The sequence below is a fragment of the Ambystoma mexicanum genome, chromosome 10 (assembly GCF_040938575.1).
Source record: "Ambystoma mexicanum isolate Mex_15411 chromosome 10, UKY_AmexF1_1, whole genome shotgun sequence".
NCBI classification, from domain to species: domain Eukaryota; kingdom Metazoa; phylum Chordata; class Amphibia; order Caudata; family Ambystomatidae; genus Ambystoma; species Ambystoma mexicanum.
The window spans coordinates 545,107,089-545,134,359 of NC_090932.1; the positions used below are offsets into that span (position 1 = coordinate 545,107,089).

At 43.9% G+C, this 27,271-nt stretch overlaps 1 protein-coding gene across 4 annotated transcripts in view; it reads right to left on the bottom strand.

Annotated features, from left to right (window-relative positions):
- Positions 1 to 2,497: 2,497 nt before the first annotated feature.
- The window catches only part of THAP4 (THAP domain containing 4), a 934,450-nt gene continuing 909,676 nt past the window's right edge, over positions 2,498 to 27,271 (bottom strand). For all 4 annotated transcript variants that reach the window (XM_069618122.1, XM_069618121.1, XM_069618123.1 and 1 more), the window contains one exon: positions 2,498 to 2,801. In XM_069618122.1, coding sequence (XP_069474223.1) covers positions 2,682 to 2,801 — 120 coding nt within the window. In that variant the 3' untranslated portion in view covers positions 2,498 to 2,681. The remainder of the gene's footprint in view (positions 2,802 to 27,271) is intronic.

Sequence of the window (27,271 nt, forward strand, 5' to 3'; positions counted from 1 at the left end):
TTGCTGCTTTTTAATAGTTTGGTATTTAAAATCACTTTTAATACCTCTTCCACTCACCCCCGAGAGTAAACGCATGCCTTGAACACGCAAACAGTCCCAGAGCGCTCCGGGGTCACTGTCCGCTCGCGAATTCACTGTGTAAGCCATGTGCGTCCGAGCCTCTTGTTGTTCCCAGGTCTTCTGCTTCTATGGCTCCTCGCGACCAGGCAAACTACCTCTTCTGGTCCGTCGACGTCCCCTGCCACTGGTAACAGGAGCTTCCCTCGCTCCGGAGGCTCTCTGGTGCAGGCCAGCCACTGGAACAGCCTCTTGAGAAGGAAAATTTCCCCTTTCGCTTCCCGCAGGGCAGCCTCTGCACGACAGGCCCTCAAATGGTAAGCTTCCCTCTTGCACACTTCCCGCTGTATGACCTCTGCACTTAAAGATGACTGGAGGAACAGGCCCTCTCAAGACCGGCTACTGTCTTCAACTTAACAGTGGTCCCAGCGTCTTCTCCCTCCACCAGGTTCTGCGTCGGCTGCATACACTGACTGCACTGCTCTTCCTGCTCACTCCGTTTACTTCCTAATGGCTGCTCCCGAGGGGGCCTTTTAAGCCTCCCACTATTGCTCAGGAGTGGGTTATTTCCATGAATGATTTGACCACTCCTGCGGCATTGTTCCTCTTTAGCCCTCTTCCTCGCCCGAGTACTTAATGAATTATGGGACTTGAAGTCCCTAATGACAAAGTTTGTTTTTTCTGGTTTATTCTTCACTTTTAACTTCATTTCTGTTCCGCATAATATTTTCTAAAGAAATATCATAAGGATCGGACACCAGACTTTATTGAAAAGAGGAATAAAGTTTCTTGTAGTTTAAAAAGTTATTATTCATAAATATCCTTTCACTATATATTTGGGAGTCAGGGGAGCTTCTAGCTTTATGAATCTCCTGGGTTTTAGAAGGGTATTTATTTCTCTCAATGCCAAAGAGTTTCAGATTAGCTTTACCGCCATTAAGATGTTAAACTTGTGGAACAGATAGATTGTTATGACCACAAGCCATTACATACTTTGGCATTTTTGAGATGTCCTCCTTAGAGGAAAACAAATACTGCGTCTCACCCCATGCAGTGTTCTCAATCCCCTGGGCCCTTTCTCCTCCCAGGCGATCCTTCCGTAGACCACCACCCTCAAGGTCAGGAAGCGTCTGCCTTTCCCTGGCCACCTAGGAGGAGACTTTAAGCAGTGGTTTAGTGAGGAATCTGTAGGATTCATCACAAAAATCTCCAGCAACAGTACCATGTGCTGTGGACTAACCAGAGACTAGCACAAATAATCAGGGACAGTGAAACCAACTGTTCCCAATGTAATTGTGAACCATGATTAATGAGAGTGAATAAAGAAATCATCCACATATCGTGATTAGTTTTGCACTGAGCCACAACAGGATTCCAACATATCATGAATCCCATCCCATGGGACCTCGGAGGCTGGCGCAGGTGCTAGTGGGATGCTTTGCCGTCACTTGTCTTTCCTCTCTCTGTGTCGTCATTGGACCTGGAGCGCTCCCCATCAGGAGAGACCGGCAGTTTTGAAACAACCAAAAAAAAAGCACAAACTGCCGTGTAGTACTGCAGACCAATTCATTGGTGCACAGCGCATCTTACCTTTACTTTAAAGAAGTGCAGGAAACAATGGTTGCTAGGTGAAAGGCTTCTTCTCCGCGCGCATGTGCCGCCTTTCTGCGGGTTCCTCGGTCAGATGGCGCCTACCCCCTCGCAACTGCACCCGCTCCACAGGGTGTGTTACCTCGGGTGGGAAGCCTCCCCCAACTTCATCCATCTTACCCCCCTACGCCTTTGCTCCACCCACCCCAACTGAGATTGCGGCAGGAATTTCTTCCGGCGGCAGGTTTAAATTTGTCTGTGGCGATGGACAAGCAAAATAGGAAGGTTGTCAGAAGGGCAAAAGCGTAGCCAGGATTGTCTAACAGGTGGGGCATGTAGCTAATGTAGTTGGGCTCACCGCAGTGACATAAACATCTGTAAACGACCACACAGCGCTGCTGAGTGGGCATTTACAGATTTGGGCTGGGCCTTGCCCGCTCAGGCCCTTCCCTATCTACGCCTCTGAGAAAGGGCAGGGTTTAGATGGGTCGCCACAAACATGATCGGAAGGCTAAAGGAGATTAGCTTTGGAAGGGTCTGCTCAGGGCCAGCGGCTCTCATGAGTGAATAACTGGACGAGGAAGACAGGATGTGGAGGTAACAGAACTTTGTACAAGGTCCTTGTACATGAAAACCAAAAAGTGTAAGTTCAGCGCCACGATGCAAGGGCTGATGTGTGCTATAAAAATATGAATAAATAAGTTAGTAGGGAGAATAGGAAGGAGACTTTTTGTAGACATATCTCGGATCAAAATACAACAGTGGCAAAAAGCTGTAAGTCAAAAAAGTTATGCATTTATCAGAACCAGGAAGAAGTGTTCCAGAAAAACATATTTTAAGTAGACATAAATACAGAAAATAAAAGTGCTTTATTCTTTCTGTTTGTTTGAAAACATTACAGTGAAGGGTAGTGCTTTTTCCCAGTGGTGCAACGCTAACTCTGCAGACGTGCATTGGAGTGCTGGTCTTCTAGGTCCCGATATGTGCAATGCCTGTCGTCTACGATTGTGTACCCCATCTTCCCTGGTGGCGTTTCAGGGGTCCACCTTTCTGTATGTAATGTGCAAGTGCTGTGTGAGCGGTTGCTTGCTGGTTGCCATTGACACAGTCTGCTCCAACATCCCCTCCGAATTTAGACAGAATTTACGGGTAATCTACACAGAGGAAAAGAGGACAGACATGCATAAAATGAGGGCAGACTTGAAACAACGTCCATAAATAAAACATGTACGGATTGAAGAGTCAAAATTGAACACTGCAAAATATGTCTAATGCTAAGCCACTAGTATTGAAGAGTGATTGGTAAATTGTTGAATGGAGCGACAATGCAATGGCTGTATCGTCAACTGACATCAAAAGGGTCAAAATAAACTGAATTAAGACATGTATATGCATTTACTAGAACATCTTTGATGTAAAAATGAATAAAAACAGCAAAACGTTTCCCCAAAAATTTCAAGGAAGCGTAAAACTTCACAATTACCCAAAGACAACTAAGGCAATGTCACCTTTTTACATAATATCACATTTTTATAAAGGGTCTCACGTGGACCCAGTTTGAAGCTCTGTAGAAATAGGCATTATTTTTATTCACATACCAGATCTGTGCACCTAACGTGCAAAGCTGTAACTCATCCTTAAAACGCAATTATTAAATTTGTATTCAGATAACAATACAGAAATAGTAAACATACTTATATATGTGTTTATCAATAATGTAACATTCAAAATATTAATTGTGAATGAATGATTGGTTAAAAAAATTGCACTCCAATTTCACCTGTATTTAGAAAGAAAGTTAACATAAGCAATACTGGATTCTGTTTGCCATCAATTTATATATGCACTCATCTCTGTGAGCCTATGCGCCATGGCTTTTTGCAATTCTCGCAAATAAACGTTCACTGTAATACAATCAAAAGGACTGTGGCGTTTAACTAAGCATACTTATCCATCCCATTCATGTACTTTTTGGGTTAATTTTATAGTTTTGAATGTTGCTGCTATAATTATGTCTAAGGGTCCTATATATAATTATGTCTCAGGGTCCTTTATATAATCATATCTCAGGGTCCTATATATATATTATAACAAAATCTCTTTAAAATGTTTAAATATTAAAAAAAATAAACATTAGAAAATGATCTTCAAGAAACATGCATTGAGAGCGTGTGTTCCATATACCCTTAATGTGAGAGTTGTTTAGGCATTGGCCTATCATCATACAATAAAGGGTGGCGTTGTTAATTTTAGAAAATTACACACTGTGTTTTTCCTCCATTAAGGTACTTTGATGAGTTTAAAGCTTCTGCTGGGGTCTGTATCGATTAATTCAGATTTGAGAATCCAGCTAAAAATGTATTTGTGTACATTTACTGTGATACTTGTTGTATAAATGTTCATTTCAGTGGCATTGAGCCATAACCGCTACATATGTCAATTAGGTGGACACCAGTCCAAGATGGCTGGAGGATTCAAGTTAGACTAACCTGGAATCACGTAATAGAAAGAAGAACAGAAAGTGCCAGTAACAACAACGTTATTAATTGAAGCATTACATGGTTTGCATGCTTAAAAGCCTGAAGAAGTCCGAGGTACGGACAGAACGTGTGTCGAAATACCATGCAGGTGTTCGCTTTTCATTCGCCATGACTTTTACCTAACATACTTATGAGATAGTATCTGGTCCTGTTTTTCTATAAATAAAAATACAGCATTGGCTGCAGTTTTCACTCAACTATCTCATGAGTGCCCAGGTATCTGTTTTGTAGCATTTGAGCCTTGCCACCATGTTCTGAGCTGGCTGAGCGAACCTCATTGGTTTATATATGGAACAAGAGAATGGCTACAGTTTGTTGCAATCATCAATAATAATCCGGAAAGAGGAGTTAGTTGATAGTTAAAGCATTGTTTACCTGGATATAAAGATAGACATTGTGGGTGGAAAAATACAAAGTACTATGCATAAAAAAGAAACCAGCCCAAATTCTATACTACATGCAGAGAGTAGTCACCTGAAGAATCTGAAATGGAGCATTCCATATAGTTAGTTCTTAAGAATCAAAAGAGAATGTCCAGAGGAAACAGACTGGTTTAAACATTCACAAGAGGCAGCACAAAGGTTCAAGGAGAGAAAGTATCCAGTTCATGTAATCAACCAGGCATATCAAAAGACCAAGAAGGTGAAAAGGGAAGAACTATTGCTAGTCAAGAACAAGAAAGATACAAAATAGCAAATCAGAGCCCCCGAGATTCATAACAACATACAGTAACCAAGCCGGTCTTGTCCACAAAATTCTAGACAATCATTGGAAGATCTTAACTAAAGATAGGGGAAAGAGCTAGGATCACATACAGAAAAACCCTGCCATTAGGAATCTACTAGTACCAAGCTTTTTATCACAAAAAACAACCAACCCCAAATGGCTATCACAAACAAAGAATGGCTTCAGGTAATTTACAAAATGTAAAGCATGCACATTTGGGACTAACAAGTTGGACTATATGCACCGACGAATAAAGCAAAAAGTACTCATAAAACAACATTTACTATGTGTGAGAAACCGTATTTTCTCACCTACTCACTTGGGATCTTCCATTCAGGTGGCCACGGAAGGGCCATCGCTTTTGGATCCCGACCCTGGGGTTGGACATGCGAGGGAGGATCACCTGAGTGGAGGGCCACGAGGTATTGGGAGGAGGATGCCCAAGGGTCAGACATGGTGTTCCCCCAGTTCCAAAATTACCCCAACCCACTCTCCCTCAGCTTTCATGGGGTATTTTCAATCTCACTATCCCCATTTCCAACAAACACTGAGACGAGGAAGAGGCAACTAAGAGCAGTAAACATTACCTATAGAAACAACATGGAGAAAGTAAGGGAAAACCTATAGAAAGAACTCAAGTTGTCCCACTTAGAGCCAGACAGGGTCAGGCATGTAATAATGACCACTCACACCTGACTCCACTTGACTGTTCAACTACAAAAGGTGTGGTTTTTCATAAGGAGGAGAGCGAGCTGGGGATGATGTCCGGACCCAAGAAGCCAAGGGTCAGAGAGCAGCAGGAGTGAAAGCCGGGGAAGAATGGTGCAGGGAGACGCTGACCCAGTGTTCGAGAGGGGTTGCAGCATAGCTAGGGAGCCATGCCTCCAAGGAGCCGGAGTAAGGCAGCCTGTATCCTGCTGGTGGCGTTCACTGCTCATTCCCCTTTGGACGTGTGCGGGTCCCAAAGGTGTCTGAAGGGCAGGTGGTGTGACCCTGGTCTCAACCCTGTGTATCCAGAGGTACCGCTTGTCAATGCGAAGCTGCCTGGTAAGTGAGAAACTCTGGAGCATGCATTTGACTGAAGCCGAGCGGGAGAAAGACACAATTTTAAAGCAGCACGGAGCGGAAAGAAAGTCGAAGTGTACGAAAGACAGAAAGTCTAAGAGATAAGCAGAATGAGAGAAATAGAAAGACGGAAGTTGAGCTAGCGGCGCAGAAGAAGAGAAAAGTGAAAGAAAAGCATGTGAAGAGTTAAAAGCGGGCCCGGTAAAAAGAGGACAGTGTGGTAAGTGTGCAGGAAGCACGAGAAAGAAATGGACAGGTGCAAGGGTGCACGTTAAGGGAAGAGAAAGCATGTGAGGTGTGCAAGAGGCTCGATAAGAAAGCAAAGGAAAATGCAAGCATGCACAGTGGAACAAAAGGAACAGAAATGGAAAACAAGAAGGGATGAAGGAAGCACCTGAAGGTGAATGGTTTAAAAGGAATAAAGAGAGGTTACAGATCAGAGTGGTCACGCCTAGGAGGAGCAAAGAACCAGGCAGTTTTGAAAGTCTCTGATTGTACCCCTGTTATGCTTGAACTAAAATGGCGCTGGTGCGCAGTGTATTCTGGGAGCGCTCGGAGCCATGATGGATATTTACTTCATGCCGCAGTGAAAACCTGCACACATTTTCCTGAGTGTTAGATTCACGGTGCTGAGGAAAACATGCTTTCCAAACCTGGTATGCGGTCAAGGACATTTCTGCTGGGAAAGCTAACTTTGTTATGGTTTGTACTTTGTTATGGTTTGTTACTGTTCTCCGTGGAGCTTGTTTTTAGAGGAGGGAGGCACTCTGCTCCTTGAGGGTGGCTGTCGATTGACCCAGCTGGCAACCGACGGCTGCTCATCAACTGCGCAAGTGCCATTTCCAGAAAGTTCGAGAACTGCCACCACTTTTCGGAGTGTGTATATATGCGGAAACCCAGAGGTGGTCAGGTGAGCCTTCAGCCGGAGGAGGACGCTTACGTCCGGCACTCCTGTGAGCTGTGGTGCTCTCGGCCTGGCTGTTTCCGGGGTCTTCCAGCTGCTTCTGGGCGAGATGAGGAATCCAGTTACGCTCACAGTGATGTATTTCCTTTTGAATTCTTTGCTTCTTCTGTGATTTATTTCTATGTTACTTCTGTGAGTTATTTCTATGTTATCACTGGATGCTTCTAAGCTTTGAATAAATAGCCGTATAAGTGCAGATTATCTTCTAAGAGTGTGTGGTTGCGAGTTATTGAGTCTTTCTGCATTCAAAGAATTTGCTCTATAATTGCATTGGTGATTTATGTTTTTCCGTGCACTCTGAGGAGAGCAATACATTTTTGGCGTCACGAACAGGATACTTGTGATGAGTTGTTCCGAGTATTCAAGAATCTGTTTGAACGTAGATAGGATTCGGTTGTCTTGCAAGTGAAGTTTTGACTAGTGAAGTTTTTTTTTCCGGTGTGTGCGTGCCTGTGGGAGTGATCGCAGTGTGGAGAAAAAAAAATCTATAGATATAAAGAGGTTTTGTTTTGTTTGCGATAATGAGTAGTTTGTTCAGGAAGAAGAGCGTTACCGCTGGCAGTGACTGTTCTGATGTTGTTATTCCAGGCTGGACTAAGAGTCCATATGATAAATTGGCCCAGGCGTGGGCATGTGGTGAAGGTCTAAGTGAAACATGGGATCAAGGATTGGGAGATGCCGATCCGGCTGATGTAATGGCATGCTTGCAACAAGTTCCAGTAGAACGTGGCAGAGAATGTGCGGCATTAGGTAGGCGAGGTTGGGTTCTTTTGCATGCTTATAGGAAAATACATCAAATGAAGGTGGACATGAAAAATGAGGTTTTGCGATTAGAAAGAGAGCTGGCTGCAGAACGGGAGACTGCATTAATGCAGCAGATTCAAATGAAACTGTTTAAAGATAAGGCGGACACATATCAGGCTGTGGCCGAGACGGCAGCAGTCAGAGTAGCCTCGTATAAGTATAGGAAAAGACGGGGAGGGGTCAACAAAAGAAAGGTGGCAACTGTAATCGCTACCACTGGTGTGGACTGGGATCCGGATAAGTGAGATGGTGATATTTTTGATTCAACCAGTCTAGAAAGTAGTTCCGCAAATGAGTCTGACCCCAAAATGGAAGCGAAACAGAAAATAGTGGCGGCTAAGCCCGTTAGAAGACGGCGAGCCGGACCCCACCCGCAAAATCCTGCTGGCGGAATGGTGGATTTAACCACGCTGGAGGATTACACACAGCAGGAGGTTGGGTAAATTATTACCCGTTTGAGGCAAAAATCAGGGGAAGCATTATTGACATGGATGGTGAGATTACTAGATGGGGGTGCTGCAGGGTTGTTGGTAGATTCTACAGATTCACCAATTTTTTACCCCTGTCAATTGACACCAATGTACAGGAGGTCTTAAGGGCAGGACCACCCCCTGACGCAAATGGTCAAGATACTCGGGTATCTTTGTTGCACCTGGTAGCCCAAGCATGTAACCGTAAATACCCCATTACCACAGATTGGCCTAGCGAAGAAACGAAGTGGTATACGTTGAGAGAAGCAATTCAAAAAGTCAGAGCATGCTATGAAAGAGGCTATTCACATAGATGCACCTGATCACATGGGAGCCGTGCCGCTCTCAGTTTCAACTCGAAACATGGTGATCAGAACTGCGCCACCCGCATACAAAAGTGTTATTATGACTTTGCTCGTAGGTATGACGGGCAAAGCTACTGATGAGGTAGCGGATGCCATTCGGCAACTTGCAGATTTAGAGGAGTGGGTTAAGAGCGATAACAAGCCACGGGAGAGAGAGGGGCGTAGTGAGAGAAGAACCGAAGGCAAGCGGCAAGATAGCAGAGACTCGCGAGTGTCCCGAAAAGACATGTTTTTGACTTTGTTAAAAGATGGTGTGCCACACGAAGAAATTGATGGCATTGAAACCAGAGTAATGTATGAATTATACAAAAAACGAGGACTTGCAGCCAAAGAGCTCTATAAACAGGTTAAGAAACAGGTAGTCACCACGCCCCAGGGGGACACCTCACCTTCTGCTCCCCCTGTGGAAGAACAAGACAAAGGGAGTATGGGGACACCTTCCCCGTACCAGCCAACATACGCTGATTTGAGTAAAGTGGTGAGTGCAATGTTAGAGGCGGAGTCGAGTCACATTCATTCGAAGTTTGACTAGGGCTTCGGCCAAGCTCCGGCAGCGTCTGCCCGCATAAAAGTTGATAGGCGGCCTCATGTTGATGTTAAGATTTTTTGGGGGCCAGGAAATACACAAGGGGTGCGAGCATTGATAGATACCGGGGCGGAGGCCTCTTTGATTCATGGCAATCCAACACTATTTAAAGGCAAACAGTTTACTATTACAGGTCTAGGGGGAAAGGAGACCCCCGCAGTACAAATGAAAGTGGAGATGAAAATAGGCAATTTGAATAGGCAGAAATACCAAGTGTTGATTGTCCCGATACCTGAATATATAATTGGCTTTGACATTTTGGAAGGGTTAACCTTGGGACTTGACGGTAAAACGTATCAGTTTGGGGTGAGTGCATTGATCTGTACACCCATTACCGTAGGTAAATTGAAGATGCCCCCAGTGCAAGTGCCGGTGGCAACCAAGCGGGTAGCAATGAAACAATACCGCATTCCTGGGGGGCACAAGGACATTTCAAACACGATCAAAGAGAACGTGGAGGCAGGTGTATTACGCCTATTACCACCGCATGGAACAATCCTCTCTGGCCTATTAAAAAGGGAGATGGGTCGTGGAGGATGACAGTGGATTACAGGGAGTTGAATAAACACACTCCTCCCTTAGTGCCCGCAGTCCCAGATGCCATTACCTTGATTGAGAATGTCCAAAGGTTTGAGGGTCAAGAGCAGTTTGCATTTTCGTGGAGTGGACGTCAGTACACTTTCACGAGGCTACCTATGGGGTCCATACATAGTCCGACTATCTGTCACCGGCTGGTGGCAGAGCACTTAGTCAAGATACTGTGTAAACCTGAGATACAAATCTCTCATTACATTGATGATATTTTGATTCAGGGCAAGGATGAGCACAGTGTGCAAAGTCAGTTAGATGTCATTATGGAAGGATTGAAGAAGGAAGGTTGGGAGATTAACCCGAGTAAAATTCAAGGTCCAGCTGAAACAGTGATATTCCTAGGGATTCAGTGGCATCATGGGCATTGAGAAATGGTGCCAAAAGCCCGACAGAAAATACTTGAATTCACCACTCCAATGAACAAAAAGCAAGCTCAGCAGTTTATAGGACTGTTTGGGTTTTGGAGACAGCACATTCCCCATTTAGGGCAGATATTGGCCCCCCTCTACAAGGTGACACGAAAGAAATATGAGTTTCAGTGGGGGGAGGAGCAACAGAAAGCCTTTGAGCTGGCGAAAGACACCGTGCAGCAGGTGCTTGATTTATGGCTACTGAAGGAAGGCGAAGTGGAATTAAATGTGTCTGTACAAGACAATTATGCTAACTGGAGTGTGTGGCAGAAACAAGACAGGAAACGCGTGCCATTGGGGTTTTGGAGTCGTAAGTTGCCCGATGCTGGTAACTCATACACTCCGTTTGAGAAGCAATTGCTGTTTTGTTATTGGGCACTTGTTGATACTGAGCAAATGACGGTGGGCCATGATGTATTAATGAGACCAGGAATACCAATCATGCAATGGGTACTGATTTCTCCTAAAACGCATAGAATAGGACATGCTCAAGAAGCCAGCATAATTAAATGGAAATGGTATATTCAAGACAGAGCCAAATCAGGGAAGGGTGGAGTGCAAAATGACATGATTAAATAGCCAACATACCGCCCTCAGATTACATACCACCGGAAGTGCCTGAAAAACGTGAGTCTCCCGTGAAATGGGGAGTACCTTACAGCGATTTGACCATGGAGAAAATAGCGCATGCTTGGTTCACGGATGGTTCAGCTCGATATGTGGGAACTGAGCGGTACTGGAAAGCAGTGTCGTACAATCCCAAAACAAAAAAGATGTTGACAACGACAGGGAAAGGGAAGAGCAGTCAGTTTGCAGAGCTTTACGCAGTTTACCAAGCATTGAAACAAGAGACACCTGGTCAATGTTATGTGTACACTGATTCATGGTCAGTGGCGAATGGATTGGCAGTGTGGTTGCCAACTTGGCAAAAGAATGGGTGGAAGATTCATTCAAAAGAGTTGTGGGGAAAAGAACTGTGGCAAGATATTGCAGAAATGTTATCACAAAGTGAAGTCACTGTATATCATGTGGACGCGCATTGTGCCACAGACTGATTAGAACGTTGGTTTAATTCTGTTGCAGACGAACACACTAAGATTTCATCTGTGGATGCAGAGGCTCAGGAAGACGATTTGGAGGGTTTGGCCAAATGGGCCCATCAGAAATGTGGGAACCTTGGAGAAAAGGCTACTATCAGGTGGGCACAAGCTCGAGGAATCAGTCTTCCTTTAGAAGTAGTGAAAATGATCATTTTGCAATGTCCAGTGTGCCAACACCAACTGCATAGACCTATCCCTCAGATTGTTCGAGGTACATTGCGAAGAGGAAAATTACCAGGTCAAATTTGGCAGATTGATTATATCGGTCCCATGCCAATCAGTAGAGGTTGTCAGTATGCATGCACTACTGTGAATACATACTCAGGATATTTGATGGTTTTGCCGTGCAAACGTGCAACACAACTGAACACCATCAGGTTGTTAGATCAGATCATACTACATTATGGTGTGCCTTTGCAGATTCAAAGTGACAATGGGTCACATCTCAAAGGCAAATTAATCCAGGAGTTTTGTCAGGAAAAGAGCATTGAGTGGTTGTATTACGTACCCTATTACCCAGCTGCTTCAGGGTTAATTGAACAAATGAATGGGTTATTGAAAGAACAGTTGCGCAAATCTGGAGACGGCAATTTGGCAGACTGGCGTGATCGTGTGTTTGATGCGGTGCAAGTATTAAACAATAGACCTGTGAATGAGCATGAAACTCCTTTGATGCGATTAATGACTCCTACTTTACAGGTTCAACCCAATTCAGTCAGAGAAACACTATTGTACTGGGAAATTACTCAGGGTTCTTTAGCTCCCTATCGAGCAACTCCGGAGTCAGCAGGGGTAGACTTGCATTCCCATGAAGAAATCAGATTAGACCCAAGAGGGATGGTTGTAATTGAAACAGGGATTGGAGTACACATTCCCCCAGAGCATATGGGATGGATTGCCCCTAGATCTGGCCTAGCATTGAAGGGAGTTCAAGTGTTGGGAGGGGTAATTGATGCTGATTACGAAGGCGAGATTAAAGTCATCTTAATGAATAGTGGGGACCAATTGTTATCAATCCACAAGGGTGATCGAGTGGCCCAATTGATCATTATTCCCGTTAAGTTGTCCATGATTAAGAAGGGGGAGCCTCCTACAGTGTTAACTACCCGTGAGGGTTGCGGTTTTGGCTCTTCAGACAGTATGGTACCGGGTGCAAAGGTGTGGGTGGAAAAGCCAAGTGGACCACCAGTGCCCGCAGATGTCATTGCATCAGGCAAAGATCAAGTAGTTTCAGTCATGGAGCCTGGTAGAAAGAAATGGCAATATGTACCCGCAGACAAATGTTACCTGAGAGAGTGATGTGCAACACTGATATCTCTTTTCTGGGTTTGCCTTGTAGATCCTGTGTCTGGCTGGTGTAATTGTGGTACTAAATGGACTCCATTTGGGAGAGTTAAACAGCCTGCTGCTACCAACGAAAAATGTCACATCTGTGCCAGTGATCAAGGGGATACTGATAGCGATGAATAATGTTGTCCCAAAGCAGCCCTTTGCCGATGCTGAAAAGCCAGCCAGACCGAAGACATGGATTCGTGAAATGCGACAAACACGTTAGGAGCAAGTGAAAACAACCTTGATGCCAGTCATGCGAGAGGCAACTTAAGGACGGCGAAAACATTCTCCCATAATCACCCAAACGGAGAATATGTGGATATATCTGGCACAGCAGGTGCTCAACATATCACACTTCTGTCTTACTGATGTGCCCAATGCTGAAGCTTTATTGACTATGGGCCTCATTACGACCCTGGCGGTAAGGGGTTAGCGCCAGCGTTAGCTGCGCCGACCCCTTACCGCCAATTACGAGTTCCCTTTCCGCCATGGCGGTTTTTACACCTGCTTTTAGCGGGTGTAAAAAACCATGGCGGTAAGGGAACTTGGTGTTAATTACGCCACCGTAATTTACGGTGGCGTAATTAACGCCTTCCCCACTCCCATTATGCCCTATGGGGCAAAAATGGGAATGGGGAAGGGTAAATGGGGATTGGGGATTTACCGCCCCGCCAAGGTCGGAATGGGGCGGTAAATCCCCTTACCGCCATGGCGTTAACGTAGTTAGCACCATGGCGGTAAAGTCACGGCCCTGGCGGTAACTTACCGCCAGGGTCGTAATGAGGCCCTATGTGTTTAGTAGCAGTGCCGCCGCCTGTTCCGGTTTTAAAGCATATCTTCGGCGTCACACACAATGATTCTTTGTTCAAGATTCTGATATTAGGCAATCTTTTTCCATTTATGAGTACTGTAGGTTCTGCCAAGAAACCGATCGCAAATGGAGAAATTTGACACTTGTTATTACTTATAATATAACCCAAGGCGATGTATGTTATTTTATGACCTGCAATGTACAAGAAATTGGCAAATGCCAACAGATCGATTTAACCAAACAGCACAATCATACAAGGTTTGAGCAGGGACTGTGTTCGCGAGTGCCACGCAAATGCACCAGTGTAAATAATACTATGTCTTTTAATCATACAGTGATAGCTGCCAGTCATTTGAATCATGTGAAACTTCCAACAGGATGGCTCTTTTCATGTGGCAACATCACATACACTTAAATTCCAGCTAACATTTCAGGAGGTCCATGTGCTTTAACTCGATTAGGACTAATGATGTTTCCTTTACACCCAGCGATAACTCGAGGTAAACGGTCAACTTTCGAATCTATGGGTCTATCTCCTGATTGCGATTTACATGTACACTTGTTATCAGAAGCTGAGGTTCTAGCATTAACCCTTTCATTAGTGGGAGTTTGGGGTTTAGCTGCTGGGGGTTACATCGTTGATGAAATTAGCATGTTTGGTAGTCAAAAGCCTTAATCATACTTCTCAGGCATTAGAAGAATTACTCCTTGATAGTCAAGTTATTAGAAAAGCAAGTTTGCAGAACAGAGCTGCTGTTGATTAGCTATTGCTAAAGCATAATTTAGGGTGTAACGCATTTGAAGGTATGTGTTGTTTCAATTTAAGTGACCATTCACGATCCATTGAAAGTCATATTCGAGGTTTGAGGGATCTCATTTCTCAAGTGTCGCAAGATCGTACTGGGAATTGATGGGATTGGTTATTTTCATGGATACCTGATATTGGGGGTACACTACGTTACGCTTTTGCTTGCATGTTCATTATAGTAGCTATCATAATAGCTTGTTGTTGTTGTATTCAATGTATTCCCAATTTAGTTTTAACGTTTCGTAGGTTTCAGAGACCGGCTCCTTTGCCACCAGGTTATGGAAGGTAAATATCCAAAGGTGGAATTGTTATGCTTGAACTAAAATGGCGCTGGTGCACAGTGTATTCTGGGAGCGCTCAGAGCCATGATGGATATTTACTTCATGCCACAGTGAAAAGCTGCACACATTTTGTGTTAGATTCACGGTGCTGAGGAAAACATGCTTTCCAAACCTGGTATGCGGTCAAGGACATTTCTGCTGGGAAAGCTAACCTTGTTATGGTTTGTTACTGTTCTCCGCGGAGCGTGTTTTTAGAGGAGGGAGGCACTCTGCTCCTTGAGGGTGGCTGTCAATTGACCTAGCTGGCAAACGACGGCTTCTCATCAACTGCGCAAGTGCCATTTCCAGAAGGTTCGAGAACTGCCACCCCTTTTCAGAGTGTGTATATATGCGGAAACCCAGAGGTGGTCAGGTGAGACTTCAGCCGGAGGAGGACGCTTACGTCCGGCACTCCTGTGAGCTGTGGTGCTCTCGGCCTGGCTGTTCCCGGGGTCTTCCAGCCGCTTCTGGGCGAGATGAGGAATCCATTACGCTCACGGTGATGCATTTCCTTTTGAATTCTTTGCTTCTTCTGTGATTTATGTCTATGTTACTTCTGTGAGTTATTTCTATGTTATCACTGGTTGCTTCTAAGCTTTGAATAAATAGCCGTATAAGTGCGGATTATCTTCTAAGAGTGTGTGGTTGTGAGTTATTGAGTCTTTCTGCGTTCAAAGTATTTGCTTTATAATTGCATTGGTGATTTTTTTCCGTGCACTCTGGGGAGAGCAATACAACCCCACAAGTGAAGTGTTTGTGAAATAACTGTGTTTAGAAGGAAAAGTACATCCTGAATTTGAACTTGTGTTTGAAACCAGAAAAAGGCCTAAGCTTGGGGAAGGGAACCCTGAGAGGCCTAGCAAAGTGGAAGACCCATTATTTCATGATATTGAAGGAAAAGCCAAGTACATCCTGACGAAACTGAATTTGTGTTGGAAACTGAAAGGGCACAAAAATTTGAGAGACTAGAGGTTTTTGACTATTATTTTTGTCTTGGACCTTCATGCAACAACCCTCTTCGTAAGACTGTCTACAATTTAGTATTAGATGTGCATACGGTCCCTTGCTTTCCACTGTTCATCCAGTTACTGACCCTAGATGTATGTCATTACCCAATTATATTCAGACATACTACAGAGAGCCTTATATCATCAAAAATATAACCAATTTATTTTCATATAAAAAATATACAAATTCTTCATTTCCTTTGTACAAACAACATATTTCATTATCTGTAAAAGCAATCAGTTTTTTCTATTTTTTCAATTTCTTTTTGTAAAAATAATTGCATATACCAACATTTAAGCCTCCCAAGCTGACAGACATATTCTTACGATATATATCCCAAAAGCACTTTTTAGATCTAGTGTGTTCTAGCTCATCAATAGCACCAGCGGACACTTAATTGTGGTTCCAATTATTAGGAGATCCTGTCTTTTAGTACCTCCATTATTTTGTACAGATGGCTCCTCATTCGTCCATTCTTTCATTCCTCAACTCAAATATACCCGACATGTTTCATTCCTCATAACCAACTTTCACACTCATTTACAGGAAATTCTTCAGGGGAAGAAATAAACAATAAATACATAAAAAACTATTATTATTTTCAGAATTGTTCCTTATTTTTGGTTTTCGCCAGCCTTCTAGGTCTACTTTCTCATCCCTTTTTTTTGGTTGGAGCTAAAGGTCAGTTTCTGGATGATCTTCTGTGGAAAAATACAAGGAATATAGAGGGATCTAATTATTCACCACTCTTTGAATGTAGTATAATTCATACATTTTTAAAGGTTTAAATCACTTTTACCGATGGGTACACTCGTCCCTATCGTTTTTCTCTTTTTCTCCATTGTATCCCCTCAAAACTTGTAAGTACTTTGTTGTCACAATAGAAAGTATATGTCAGTATTGACAATACCCCCTTCGGGGTCCCTTTTCATATATCTTAATAGTTCAGTTCTATCCCTCAATCTTTAAGCGTTAATGTTTAGGCAAAGAAAAAATTATTTTTCTCAAGTACCTGTTGGAAGAGTATTCTTCCTAATGGCGGTGAAACTGGCACCCTTATTCCTGCGGTTTCTGTTTCTCTTCTCAATCTAATCGCTCTAAAATTGGTGTTTAAAGGAAAACAGGTTCACCCCCTGTATAGTGAAAAAATGGGGGAATAAGAGTAGTGTTGTTTTAATTATAGAAAGAAATACGGAAAATGTAGTGTTCTCCGTCCAGTCTCAGCATGATGCATTTCCTGGATTATGACTTCAAGAAAGACAGTAGCCTATTTTACCTTTTTTTTCCAATTGAATCTTCTTTTTCACAATCTCGGGTTGGGACGAGGGTCGTATACACCTGTTCTCACAATACCGGTAATGAACTTCTTTTCGTGGCCTTAGTCAAGTGGTTCATAAATGATTTATACGGGTGCCGTTATATTCCGGATAGCAGTTTCCTATTGATTTAACAAATTTAAGGGAAAATTATTTAAGTGAAGAGTTAGTTGATTAGGATTACTATATGCTAAATTTTGTCATGAGCTACCCCATCCGGGCAATTACACCGTGCTCTTAGATCGGGGCTGCCTTACCTCTGTAGCTGATGCTGTTCTTGCATTCACTCCGCACGCTTGCTCTCCTGCGGTCGCGAGAAAAACGCTACGGCGTTCTATTCTCAGGGATCCTAGGCATCGGTTCTGTTCGCATGTGCCATTCTGCACTCGCTTGTTCTTCTCGGGGAAACTGGGCCAGTCCTCGTCTTAGTAGATGGCTTGCTTTGTACTCGCTCTCCCCTTTTCTTACTTGTCGCTTCACTCTGATGGCGCTTCCTTGTCCAGTGGGATCCCTTCTCCCTGGTTTAGGCTCTCCTTCCTTCTCTGCGACGCAGCACCAGAAGCGTCCGTTTGTCCCGCCTCTCATTATTTACTCGATAAATCTTGTGTTTGTTTATAGTTGTCATGACGTTGTGACACAAGTTCGCCGTATTTTAGGGTTCTTTTTTCTAATGATGTTGATATTTTTCTATTTTACATTTGTATATAGCCTAGTGAAGTCTATTTTAATTTGGGGATAACTTTGCCTAATGGAGTCTGTTTTTAATTTAAAGGCACGTCTTATTCCTAATTAGGTTTCAGTTGTTTTTTAAGTAAATACTCGCTATATTTGGCATATATCCAAAATCCTTATTAACACGATGTTAACAAATGGATTGAGCAGTGATGCCTATGCATTTCTTTCTGGCATATAGCCTCCAAACGGAGATGTTTCATTTGTGGATTAACCATCGCGAAATAACGTTTCTTCTTCTCATGTCTTCTGTTATATTAGTGGCATCTTTTCTTTCAGTCTAATCTTTCATTCAGACCTGTTTCTGCGCTTTTAGTTAAAAAGATCAGCTCTTTTTCTTTCCTGAGCAGCCTTTCATGGTCCAGATTGATGTAATTGCTTCGTTTGAGTTTGTAGATAACTGACCATCTCAGTTCTTCCGTCCTGTGAATTCTTTCCACAAAATGACCTACTAGAGGCGCTGAATGTACACGGTTCTTAAGGCAGCTCTTATGTTCTGTTATTCTTAGTTTTATTTTCCTTTCTGTTTTTCGAACATACAGTTTGTTGCATGGGCACCAAATGCCATATAAAACAAAAGTTGAATTGCAGTTTATCATACTGCATTGTTTCCATTTGATATCCAGACCTATGTCTATTTCCGATGTTTTCTTAGTCCGTGGACAGCAGGTACAGCTTCCACATGGGAAATGACCTGTGGGAGTGTTAAATCCCCAGGTTTCAGTCAATGTAGGCTGCTTTTTCTTCTGTGTAGTGATGTTGTTTCTCATTATTTGATCTCTGATGGGTTTGCTTCTACGGAACGCTATCTATGGTTTCTCAATTGGAGTATTACCTTTTTCTAGGATTTTCCAGTTCCGATAGATAATCTTTCGAATTCTGTTCGACAGATTGCTGTATGTGTTGGCGAACAGTATACCACTTTTTTTGTCTTTTGTGTTTTTTTTTTTGGGTATTCCAATAGAGCCTCCCGGTTGTTATTATCTGCTCTCTTCATGGCTTTCTTGGTCAGATGTACTGGGTATCCCCGGTTGTGTAGATTGCTTCTCAATTTCCTGGCTCCTTCTTTATAATCTTCTCTGTTGGTGCTGTTCGTTTGAGCCTTAAAAATTGTCCAAAAGGCAAATTGTCTCTAATGTGAATTGGGTGAAAGCTCTGGTAGTGTAGGAGAGAATTCCGGTCTGTTGGCTTTCTATATGGTTTTACATAGAGTTTATCATTCCTTTTGTTGATCTTAATTGTGATGTCAAGGTAGTCGATTTCTTTTTTACTATGGTTAGATGTAAACTTCAGATGTTGGTTTTGTAGATTTAGCCATAGAATGAAGTCTAGCATTTTTTGTCCATCACCTTTCCATATTACAAGTACATCATCTATGTACCTTTTCCATAGTTTGATGTCATCTTTATAGGGATTACTCTCACTGTAGATCACGCTTTTTCCAAAAGCTTCCATGTATAGGTTGGCTATACTGGGGGCTAAAGTAGCCCCCATAGCTGTCCCTTGTATTTGCTTGTAATACTTTCCGTTAAAAAGAAAGTAATTCTCTGTGAGTGCTAATGTCACACACAACAGAATCATGGAACTTGGGGTTTTGCTGTTCCTTGTTTCACTCAAGAGTTTTTCCTCGAGAACTTCTAAAGAAGCCTGTTGCGGTATACTGGTGTACAATGCAACCACATCAAGGCATAACAGGATTTCCTCTTCCGAGTTGAAAGGTAACAAAGGGGCCTGAACTTGGGGAAGGGAACCCTGAAAGGCCTAACCAAGTTGGAGACTTATTTTTTTGTTGTGTTGAAAGGATTGAAGCTTGGGGAATGGAACCCTGAGATGCTTCAAAAGGAACGGTAATACTTCTTTCGTGGTGTTTGGAAGGTGGAGAAGTTGAAACTTGGGGAAGGGAGCCCCAAGGAAACAAAGACACTGAAGGCCTTTGAGAACACTACAAGGGCTCCGTAGAGAAGGTCTTACGAACAGCCCTTTTTTTCCAACCAAATCTTTATTGTCAGATGCCCATATTGTAGATTCAATAACACCAGCAAATATACACAATCCCCACCATTGTACCATTGCTGCAACAGTGATTTTGTATGTGTACTTTTTTATTCCCATCATCGTTGTTCAACTTTCCATCAACAATTTTACCCTATTATCTCTTCCTTTCTGAACACAGCCCTCTTATCATCCCCCCTCGACCCTCCTCCAGGTCTAATTCAAGTACTATAAACTCATATCAGCTAAATGTTTCTTGATAATTCTTCCTCTTCTGCCGGTAGCATTTCCAGAATACAGAGTCTCGCAGGGATATATAGTCGATAGCATCTTTCAGAGCATGCTATATAAAAGGGACCCACACTTTCCTAAAATGGGCCAGCTTATAATGTATAATTGCCGTCATCTTCTCCATATTAAGGAGGGCGCACATTACGCAACACCATTGCACAAAGGAAGGTGCCTCCTTCTGCCGCCACATCTTCACAATACATCTCTTTGCTCCCAACATCATATTAGCCCATAACCTTCCCCTCCTCCCCCTCAGCACCATACCTACCTCCCCATGTACGTTCAGAAGTACTGAAACCAAATCAAATGTATACTCCTCCCCTAAAATCTCCCCAACTTTCAATTTCACCTCTTGCCAAAAGTCCCTTAATTGAGGACACCCCCACTAAACATGCTGAACCAATCCCTCATCTCCAAATTCTCGCCAGCACAACAGGGGTATTGAGCTTCTTATTCTGTTCACCTTTTGTGGAGTATAATGCCCCCTATGCAGGAGTTTATACTGCAGTTCTTGGCATTGTGCTGCAGTAAAGACCCCAAAGACTCCCCTGGTAGCTTGTTCCTATTCCAATTGGAGAAGTGTCTACTAGCATCGGTTTCCCATTTGGCCCTTGGCTGCAGTGAACCTCTATTTGCCGCCTCAATTAGGAGTCTATAGAGGAAGGAGATAAGACCCCTATTGGTCACACTATGTGTGGTAATTCGCTCCCACTCTGTGAGCTCTCTATACAAACTTTCTCTCGTCTCTGGGGTACCCTCCGACTAACAGCCCTTTTTGATAGAAATAATCTTTGTGACATTGACCAAACTACACCTGGTGAGAAGACCGCCTGAAACCAACCTTGTTTTCTGATTTTCTGTTGAACCACAATGTTCCCTTTTTTAAAGACTTCCTATCACATTTTTGTAAAGAGTGAGGGCACGCATAGGTTTAGACACAGACAGACTTATTTTGGACTATTAGACAACAACGGCCTTTAGAAACATCAGTTAAGGGAACCATCCTTTTGGAGTTAGGGCTAGTCAGGCATTACACCAACCCAGGAACCTTAGTAAATAAAGGTATTTAAACAAACCTTCTGAGTCTGTGTCTCTCTTGATACCATGCCTGTCTCACATATGTCACAGCATGCATGTTGTATACATAATCCAGTTTGGATGTGAGAAATGATAAGTGCGAAGCACAAAATAAATGCCGAAAATCAGGATCCTACAGCATTTGCGTGCCATAAAGAATAAGGATCATGCACATCACCTGGCTAAACATTTTGAGGAAATACTTGAGGGGAGCCTAGAGACATTTCAATATTTCATTATAGAAATAAGTAGAGAAGCACCTTAGGGGTGGCAATGGAGAGCTTAAACTATGCCAGAAAGAGTCTCTGTACATTGTGGATTTGGACACAAGAACACCCAGGGGGAAAAACTTGGATGAGGAACTCTGTGTTCATAGGTACAGATTGACCATTAGAGCAGAACACACAGGCACCTAAAAAGACTGGCATCCTCCCAGAGTTTTTATTGTGTTTCTGAAAGTTTTTTATATATTTTCTAACACTATGTTTGGATATGGGATTTCTTTTTTTAAACTTGTATTTATTGGTTTTACACAAAATCAACATCAAACAATATAACGACCCCTTCCCCTTCCCCCCTCCTACCCTGGGGGTACATGACATCAAGCTTTCAATCATTTCTTTTATGCATTGAAAATGTCTGATACTTTGATATTATGGGGGCAACATTGTTCCATAAAGTCTGACTGGAGATAATGCAGAGTCCCTTCCCATTCCTTCGCAAACTTGTCCCTTGTTCCTTGGATTATGTGGGTGATTTTCTCCATCGTTACTTGGGCCCATACCTTCTGTAGCCAAGTGAAAGTCAATGGGTTATCTTTATTCTTCCAATTCTGGGCAATTGTAGCCCATGCCGCTATGAGGAGTCCCATAAAACTTCTCCATTGAGATTTATTGTAGAGCATTGTTATGTCATCTCTAATTCCACACAGCCACACCGCTTCTGCAATCCGCCCCACATCCGGGAACATTTTGCCCATCTCATCTCTGACTTCCTCCCAGAAGGGCTTGATGCCCTTACAATCCCACCAGATATGTTTCCATGTTCCCACTTCAGCACAGCCTCTCCAACATTGATTAGACATATTGGGGAACATAAAATGTAGTTTTTCGGGGGCGTAGTGCCATTGTGTCATTATTTTGACCCACATTTCTCATGGTTTGTGCCGATCGGGTCACTTTCGGGATCTTTTTCCAAAGATCCTCCCACTGACTTTTTGTTGGGCCCTCCCCTAACGTTTTGCCCCATTTAATCATGTAGGACCATTTAATTTCCTCTCCCTGTGAGTTTATGAATTTATACAGAGTCGTCACCCATTTCTTGGCCCCTGAGTTGGTAATAATGCATGTCTCAAACGGTGTAAGGGCCCTAGTAGCTGCTTTGGCGATGGTCAGGGAGTTTAGTCAGTGTTTTAACTGCTCGAATCTATACTTGTCCCCTTTTGAGGGAGTTGGGCATGCAACGCAGGATTCAAGTGACCTAAGTTCATTGTCCACAAACATTTCACCTATTTTTGTTATGCCCGTTTACTCCCAATTAACGTATGCCCCTTGTTCCATCCCCGGTGGGAATTGCGGGTTCCTGCAAATGGGCGTAAACGGTCCCATCGTTGTGGACATTATGCCTCTCTGTGTTTGGCTATCCCACACCGCCAGCGTGGTCTTCATAATTTCGCTTATCCCCAGATTCTCATGTCTGTGTTGTCTCTGTTTCCAGAGGAGCTCCACCAGTGGGGTTCTCGCAACTGGCCTGTCCTGTTTGGCCCAGATCTGCTGCGCGTTCTCCCCCAACCACTCTCTCAGCACCTTAAGCTGTGCCGCCTGATAATATTTCTGAAAGTGGGGAAGTGCCACCCCCCCCTCTATGGTTGGTGCCGTGAGAATTGCCCTAGCCATTCTCAGAGTCCTCCCTTTCCATATATATGACAAGACCAATTGAAGAACGTATGGGGGACACCCACCGGGAGAGCCTGAAAATAGTACAGCACCCTTGGGAGGATAGTCATCTTAACTGACTGGATCCTACCCCACCAAGATATTTGTAGTAGATTTCATCTACCCACTTCACTACGAATGCTGGCAAGAAGCCGCGGGTAGTTTTCCCCATAAATTTGCCCAATTTTCTGCGGTACCACTATTCCCAGGTATTTTATCCCCTTTTCTACTACCTTAAGATTCAGTAATTGAGCTTCTCCATGTATCTTTGCTCTGTCCACCGCCAGAATTAAGAGTTCTGATTTTTTCCTATTTATCTTTAGACCTGATTTGGGCCCAAATTCTTCTAACTCCCCCACCGCTGCTGATAATGTGGATTCGGGATCTGCCAGGGCAATCAGCATATCATCCGCGTATGCTATCACCCTTTGTTGCTGTCCTGCCATGTCTATTCCTCTAATAAGTTCAGATTGCCTTATTTTTATGAGCAGAGGTTCTAAGAAGATAGCATACAGCAATGGAGAAAGGGGGCAGCCTTGTTTCGTCCCTCTTGATATCAGTATTTTATCAGTCACCTCTCCATTAATGGCTATTCTACTGGATGGGGAGTTGTAGTTCGCTCTGATTCTCGCTAAATATTGTTCCCCAAATCCCATGTACGCTAGAACTCTAAATAACATCGACCATTCAACCCGATCAAAAGCCTTCTCTGTGTCTACCGATAGCAGTATCGCAGGGGCGCTAGTTAGGCCAATTTTTTCCACCAGGTGAACGAGCCTCCTGATGTTATCATGGGTTTGCCTCCCAGGAATGAAGCCGGATTGGTCCATACCCATCAGTTTTGGGAGAAGCAGGGAGAGCCTCGCTGCCAGAATTTTGGTATAGATTTTTGCATCTAAATTCATCAGGGATATCGGTCTATATGATGCGGGGAATGTTGGGTCTTTACCTGGTTTGTGGAAGACTAACACTTTCGCTTCGTTCATTGTGGGGGTCACATTGCCATTATCTGTGAATGAATTCAGGAGCCGCGTCAGGAACGGGGTTAGTAGGTCTGAGTACTTTTTATAAAATGGGGCCGTAAAGCCATCTGGGCCTGGTGCTTTATTTACAGGGAGCCCATTTATTGCCTTTTTAACCTCCTCTTCGCTAACTGGGTTTTCAAGGGTCTGTATATCTTCCACGGAAATCCGTGGAATCGATATGGATTTTAGGTAGGAGTCTTGGGCGTCTGCGTTTGGAGTAGAGAGTTTGGTAATATTCCCTCAATGCTTCTCCCATGTCCTGTGTGCGTGTTTGTATGTCCCCATTCGCATTTCGCATGGCCTTAATTGTTGTTTCTTTCTGTTTTGCACATAGTTGCCTCGCTAAGTGTCTGTCTGCTTTGTTCGCTCTTATATAATATCTCTGTTTCATATAAAGTAGGTTCTTTTCTGCATCTTTCGCGCGTAACATCTCTAGTTGGCCCTGTGTGTGCTTCAACGTTTTTTTTTAATGTTTTAGTGGGGTGTGACAACAGCTCCACTTGGATATTTCCAATTGTTTTTTCCAGCTCCTTTTCCCACATATATTTTTACTTGTCCTTCGTAATTTTCAGTGCAATCATCTTTCCCCTTATCACCGCTTTAAACGCATCCCATACTGCGCTCAGAGCGACTTCCCCGGTGTCGTTCTGTACAAAGTATTCTTCTATCATTTCCCTTATGGCATCCCCGGTTATCGGGTCCTGTATCAGATCCAGCGGTAGCCTCCACCGCCAGAGCCCATTCTTTTTCCCCGGAAGAGTCATCTCCAGCCATAGTGGTGCATGGTCCGATAACGCTATCGCTCCCTTTTCTAGCCCCTGAACCATACCCATGAGACCCACCGATACCCAGAAATAGTTAATCCTGGACATAGAATTGTGAACATGTGAGAAGAACAAGTTACTTCTTACCTTGTAACGTTCTTTCGATGGGATGTGTCCTCTGACGTATTCCTTATATTTGATAATACGTTTCCAGCTTGCTGGCCTCGGAAATTTTTTCCGTAGAGGGCGCTGCACGTCGACGTCCACCGAGTCGATGTCCCTCGACGGCCACCGTATCGGCGCCGACGTCACCATGCACATAAATAGCCACGCGCTGCGTCCGTTGCTCAGTTCCGTTTTGTAGCATAAGAAAAGTCATGCCTGAATTGGTTATTTACCTTGAAGGAGCGTAAGCTGCAACCACAAGGGAAGTATTACTGCGGGGATGGATGGGAGGGGCGATAAGGAATACGTCGGAGGAACATCCCATCGAAAGAACGTTACAAGGTAAGAAATAACTTGTTCTTCGAAGGGATTGTGTCCTCCGATGTATTCCTTATCTTTGATAGACTCCCATAGCAGTGGCATGTGATTGGAGGTGGGAGTAAGAATGTTATGTATCCCTTTAGGGATGGACCGAATGTAATACGGCCTTTCCAAATCTGGTCTCTTGACTAGTGGAGGAATCCAGGTTGTAAAATTTTGTGAATGTATGTGCGGACGACCATGTGGCAGCCGCACATATGTCTCTGACCGGTACCCCTCTTTGGAGAGCCGAAGAGGCTGCGATACCCCTGGTTGAATGAGCCCTAAGATTTTGGGGTGGCTCTTTCCCTGCCAGTTTATAACATTCCAGAATGGCCAAAATAATCCACCTGGAAATGGTTTGTTTTGTTATGGGTAGTCCCAACTTGTGACCCGAGTATCCTACAAACAGTTGGTCTGCTTGCCTGATCCTAGCCATTCTGCTGATGTAAAAGCTGAGAGCTCGCCTTGGGTCCAGCTTATGTAGCCTTTCTTCCTCTTTCCCCGGATGGGGAGGAGGGTAGAATGAAGGTAAGGTAATTTTCTGAGCAATATGAAATTCAGAAACCACCTTTGGGAGGAAATTAGGCTTCAACTGTAGGACAACCTTGTCCTTGTGAAAATTGTATGTGGGGGTTTACAGGAGAGAGCTTGTAGCTCGCTCGCCCTCCTAGCAGATGTTAGTGCTACCAATAGGACAGTTTTAAGCGTGAGAAATCTCAGCGAACAAGAGTGAAGTGGTTCGAATGGAGTGCCCATTAGGAAGTTTAAGACTAAATTTAAGTCCCATAAGGGAACCTGGAATGGTTTTGGAGGATAAACATTAGTTAATCCCTTGAGAAATTGTATCACTAGAAGTAGTTTGAAATACGATGGTTCCTCCGCATTGCGGTTGAAGATAGAAAGCGCTGCGAGATAGCCTTTTACAGTGCCAACTTGAAGGCCTGAGTTTGCCAAGTAGAGTAGAAACGATAACACCGTTGGTGTACCACATGAAAAAGGGTCGATATTCTCTTCCCTACACCAGCTGCAAAATTTGTTCCAACGGCAGTGGTATAAAGACTTTGTTGCTGGCCTTCTGGCCGAAAGCAACACCTCCATGACTTCATCAGGGAGGTCCCAATCCTTGTACCTCACCCTTTCAGAAGCCAAGCGTGAAGGTTGAGGGTTCTGGTGTCTGGATGGGGAACCTGACCTCCCTTCTGCGAGAGAAGATTCTCTTTGATTGGAAGACGGATTGGAGGGCAGATGGACATATCTAGAAGGTCCGGGTACCACGTTCTCCTGGCCCAGTCCGGAGCAATTAGGATCATAGTTTTCCGGAATCTTCTCAACCTCCTGATCATTTGAGGAATAACAGGGACTGGTGGAAATGCGTAAAGGAGTGGAAACTCCCAGTCCACTACGAACGCGTCTCCTAGAGCTCCTCTCGGGGGAAATTCCCTTGAACAGAACAGATCGCACTTCCTGTTAGTGCTTGTGGCGAACAGATCCACCTGAGGGGTTCCCCAAAGGGCGAAGATCTCTTGAAGGACTTCCTGATCTAGCTCCCACTCGTGGGAGACTGTGCTCTGCCTGCTCAGAGCCTCCGCTGTCAAGTTCTTCTCTCCGGCTAGGTGGACTGCCAATAGAGAGATTCCTTCCTGAATTGCCCAAAACCAGAGCTGCATTGCCTCTCTGCATAGTGGCAGTGATCCTACGCCTCCTCTTTTGTTGAGATAGTGCATGGCCACCGTGTTGTCCGTCATTATCGGGACATTCTTTCCCTGTACTGATGGCAGGAAAGCTTTCAGCGCTAGTCTGATCGCTCTCAGCTCCAATAGGTTGATGTGTAGTCTGGACTCCGATGGAGACCAACGACCGCTGCTGGTAAAATCGTTGGCATGGACTCCCCACCCCGTGAGTGAGGCGTCTGTGACTACTGTTATCTCCGGCCATTGTTGCCAAAACAGTTCTCCTTTCAAGATGTTCTCTGGATAGGCCCACCACTGAGTTCTCAGTGCCCACTGAAGAGATCTCATTCTCAGGCGAGCCTCTGGCACAAGGAAGATGCAGGATGCCATGAGGC